This window comes from Sus scrofa, chromosome 17 (assembly GCF_054392235.1).
Source record: "Sus scrofa isolate SSC_HxYL_T2T_F1_AM1 chromosome 17, Sscrofa_HxYL_maternal_Yorkshire_Landrace_v2.0, whole genome shotgun sequence".
Taxonomy (NCBI): domain Eukaryota; kingdom Metazoa; phylum Chordata; class Mammalia; order Artiodactyla; family Suidae; genus Sus; species Sus scrofa.
Window position 1 is genome coordinate 59,410,139 of NC_139399.1, and position 4,849 is coordinate 59,414,987.

The 4,849-nt window shown below is 50.2% G+C and overlaps 1 protein-coding gene across 1 annotated transcript in view; it reads right to left on the minus strand.

The window, feature by feature from the left end:
• Window positions 1–2,179, minus strand: part of UBE2V1 (ubiquitin conjugating enzyme E2 V1) — a 34,262-nt gene extending 32,083 nt beyond the window's left edge. The window contains 1 exon segment of the mRNA NM_001205094.1: window positions 2,102–2,179. Within this exon segment, the coding sequence (NP_001192023.1) occupies window positions 2,102–2,123 (22 nt within the window). The 5' untranslated portion in view covers window positions 2,124–2,179.
• Window positions 2,180–4,849: the final 2,670 nt, after the last annotated feature.

Here is a 4,849-nt window from a genome sequence, read left to right on the forward strand (position 1 = left end):
GAAGAACTCTTCAACTGGCAGGGCCTCAAGAAGTTAGAATTAGGTAGCTGTTAAACCGGATTATAGGTAGCCACTATCAAGTGATTGCCAACAGGGCTGAGTTGCAAGAGCACCATAATGCTGGCTGCTCCAGGCACAGTGCACCCCCCTGTTCATAGCAACCTGGCAGGGGTGTTATTCTAGTGAGAGGTTTCCCACAGCAGTCTGGCCTGACTCAGCCTCTCTCTTCTGAGAATGTCTCTGGCGGTCTCTTGGTAAATGAACTGACTCAGCACTGTTCCAACTGAAATCAAAATCTAGGAAAATGATGTATGGTTTCCTCTGTCCTCTAGGAAGACCCCATTGCTTTAAGTATAAAAGGCAGCCTGTGGCAGGTGACTTCAGTCAGATCCCCCACTTCAAATTCCCTCTATTCCCACTATAACAATCAGCCAAAGATGGCTCCTTAGGATACTGGAGGGGGACCATCGTTGAAAGACACACTCCCCCCACCCTGTTCACTTTGGGTCACCGACTCTCTCCTAACAACACTGCTGCAGCATCAGATTTCAATGTCCGGGCTGGTGGTCCTGTTTGCTTTTTCCATCACAGGTCACCCACTGTCACCTCATCTGGGAGGACTTCACTGGCCAATTTGACTGCCAGGCACCTCAGGGGACAGCATCCTCACCAAAAGGGAGGGAGACACTGTCATTCCCAAATCCTGCATTTCCAGAATCAGACTCTCTTGCATCATCAACCCCTCTGAGGGACCTTCCTCAGGCAATCCTCAGCCTGCCTGCTCCAGAAGGCCATTTGAGTCCATCCCCTGATGCTCAACTGGGAGTGTTAACTCTGAAACAGACCCTTCAGGATTTGATCCTCTGGCACATCTCAGAAATGTAGAGCAGGGAATCCAGTTTCAAAATAAATGCTACTTCCCTTTATCTACTAGGGCCTGGTAGACCCCCCCCTCCACACACACACACAAAGTGTAGCCCCCTCATGCTCTCTTGCCTCTCAGCCTTCTTCTCCAGTCACCCAAGGTTCCCATTTCACTTGTCCCTCTCCCCATGCCCATCAAGTCGATGGAGAACTGCTGAGCTGAACAACCATGTGTTATCAATATTCAAAAGAGTGGAAAGGAGTGACACTCAATAAAGATCTTTTCTAAAAGAAATATTTCTGAAACCCGACCTTTTCTTACTGTCACCCACTGCATGGGGCTTCCCTCAGTTGACTCCTACCCCAGACACCTCCAGGGCTCCCAATTCATCTCTTCTTCGCCCAGTATCGCAGGCTTCCACCAACTGCCCTACCCGGAGCTATCCAAAAACCTAACATCTATCTTCTCAAATAGGGGCCTGGTAACCATGGGGTCATTTCACTTTCTGATGCTCCAACGAGATCCCGCTGGAATCCGAGAAATCCTTTTCCCCTTCTCTTATCCTGTAGAGATACCCCGAATCTCCCCAAAAGCAGACACCCCAGACACCCCCTTTCTAATCAACATAGAAATTTCCTCAGCTAACCCCATCCCCAAAACTAACACTGGAGTCGTCCCCTGAACCAATGGGGGATCCTCTCAATCACTTCTCAGAATGCTGTTTCCTTCCCCCATCCATCCGGAGAGGCTTCTCTGAAGTCCCCGCTAAATGGACATCCCACGGTTGCTTCCCCCCCGCCTAGACCCTCAGCACCCAATAAAGGACTTCCATTCGTTTGGGGGAGCCTCCTCGTCCTCCAGAGAACCCCTTGATCTCCCCCCAGAGAGCCGCCAGCTCCAGTCTCCTCAGGGGTGTCTCTGGGCTCACCCCTCGCCCGCTCTCGCCGCCCAGCAGCGCAGCGGGGCCGGGCCCTTCCTCTCAGCTGGGCCCTCACACCGCCCGGGGGAGCCTCTGGGCCTTGCCGCGCCTCCCACAGGCCCCTCAGGCCCCCGCCCGTGCTTCCGGCCACCGCCTGCTCCTCCTCCCCACTCAGGCCGCCTGGGTCGCCGCCGTGGGGCCCAGCAGACAGAGGCAACGCAGAGACCCTAGCCCCGCAGCAAGGGCCTTTGCAGGTCCCCCGCCCCCGGCCCGAACCCCTGCCCCCTCGGCCGGCCGGGCCCGGCGCCCCCGCTCACCCGAGCCCGTGGTGGCTGCCATCTTGCGTCGCTGTCGCTCAAAGGCCGGCCCCTTCTTCACCCCCCGCCCGTCCCGGGGCCTTTCTACGCATGCGTGTGCGCATGCGCAAATCCCTCCGCTGACGCCAGCTCCGCAGACCGCGGGACCCGTTGCCGGGAAGGTTTTTTTTTTTCTGCCCTTTAGGAGAGGAAATATTTGCGTGCGCCATGGCCAGCAGCTTGCAAGGTCCTTCAGGTTTGGGTGCGAAGGAGCTATTGAGGTGCTTGGTGAGAAAGGCAAGGGTGATCAGACTTGGAAAGGCGTGACTGGGAAAGAAAAAGATAAGAAAGCTTAAAAAAACCCGCGTATTGTCATAACCTATAATGGAATATAATTTGCAAAACAACAACAGCACCACACCACAAAAACCTGAATCCCTATGCTGTGCACCTAAAGCTAACACAGTATTGTAAATCGATAAAAGTAAAAAAGTAAACATGCAAATTTATAATATATTTTTTAAAATGCCTATTTTGCTTTAAGCATTTTCCTATCTAGTTGGATCTTCACATTTCTACCAGGTGGGGATAAAAGAATGAAGCTGGGATTAAACTGCAGAGTGAAGGGAAGAGGTGTTAACCGATTTAACTAAACTCAGCTGTTAAGTGCCTCAGTCAGAATTTGAATGTGGGCCAGGTGTCTTGCTTCCAGGATGGATGCTCCCAGGCCAGAAGGGTCTTATAGAAGGGTAGCTAAAATGGTTTGGGGGGCATTAAAGTGTCAAGGAACGCATTCCCCATTCGCTTGTTCCTTCCTTCATTCATTATATCAAACAAATATTTACTAAGTATCTATTATGTGCCAGATGCAGTCCTAGGTGCTAAGGATGACTATAATCCCTGAAAAAGCAAGCCCTTGCTCTCATGGGCTTACATTTTAGTTGGAGACAGGAAGAAAGTAAACAAGTGGGAAAGAACATAACTATAATAGGATAGAGAGTAAACTAGAGAAGGAGTGGTCAGGGAGGGCCTTCTAAGGCCTCCTTCAAACTTCAATAAGGACCTGAATAATAGGAAGGAGGTAGAGGGAATGGCATGTGCAAAGGCCCTGGGGACATTTTGCAAATGTTAAATCCAGAAGAAACTCTTCAATCTTAAATGTTCTGAGAAGCCCTTAATATGGATATAGAAACTGATGCTGAGAGAGGTGAAAAGATTGCCTCAAGGTAACACAGCTAAATATGGGCAGAGAAAACACCAGGGCTTTCAGTGCAGAGGAACAAGGAAGTTGGAAGCCTTCACTCAGTGCATGCAATTCATCATTCTGTTCTGACAGCAGTGTCTCCTAAGCATCTCTCTTCTCCATCCACTTCTTCCAGGCTCCCCCTTTCTCCCACTTGGATGACCTAGCAGCCTCCATTCTTGCCCTCATGTTCCATTCTCCTTATGGCAGCCTGAGTCTGCTCAAAACATCCTTCAACTTAACTTTTCAGTGGCTCCCCATTCTCACAGAATAAAACACAGACTTTGCAAGTTGAGGGACCACAGAACACTTATCCAACAAGGAGAGTCATTAGACTGAAAGGGGGCCAAGACTGAAATCTTGCTCAGACAACAAGCAGAACCAGGACTCGCCAGGGCAAATCAAGATGTTATCCACCCTACTACCCACAAGACCTGGCACCTAGGGCCAGGACTAGGATCGGGCCAGTGAGGTGTTTAGGGCACCCAACCTAAAGGGGCTTTCACTCTCAGATCTAGGCTCTGCGCTTGCACCACCCTTCAAATGAGTGCCTCCCTAAAATCTGCACCCTGGGTGTCTTACTTCCTCCCTCCCCTGCCTGAACCTCTTAAGACTTGCTGTCCCTCTCTAGCTACACTGGCCCTTTTCAAGACCTCTGGTATGCATGTCCTCTTCCTCCTCAGGGCTTTTGCCTGCGTTGTTCCAACTCTTCCCAGCTCCAGCACTGCCCTTTCAGGGACGCTATCCCTGATTTCTCCAACCAGCTCAAATTCAGCTATGATTCTCAGAGTGCCACTTGTGTCTTCTTCCCAGCAGTGGCTGCCTGCAATCATCTTGACATTATTCTGTGTATCACATGATTCAAGTTTACCTTGAAGGGCACAGAAAATATTTGCCCCCTGACTTTAGGTCACTGTAAACGTCAAGATAGCAAGTGGGAGGTTTTTGGGCTCCTTAGCTGGGCTCACCTCTGGAATGAAATTTTCTGGGTTCGGGGCCTGCTTCACCACTCACTTTGCAGTCTGACTTCAAGCAAGAGACTTGAACCTCTCTTGGCATCAATTTCCTCTTGTGAAAAGGGGGATGACAGTACCAACTTCATAGGGTTACTGTGGAGATAAATACGTTGATAAACGCATTGGCACTGAGGGAGAAGGGGATACTAGAAGAGCTGACGTTTATCAAGCTGTCATATCCAGCTCTTAATCCTCAAAACTCAATGCAACAACTCCCAGGAATAGCCCCATTTTTTCAGATGAGAAAACAGACTCAGAGCTAACAGGTGGAGGCGTGAAGATTAAAACACAAGCCTCTCATCCACAATGCTCATAATTATTTACTGGCATAGATTCCTTGGTTCCCGCAGGAAACTTCTGGCAAGCAAAACTCACAATAAGACTAACTCCACAGAGCGCTTCGAAGGAGGAGTAAATTAACCCCGACAGCCCGTGGCATGCTGGTTATTATAGGCTAGCGGTGTCGCAGAGCCTGCTGGGAGTTGTAGTCCTCCCTAAACTAAAGCTCTC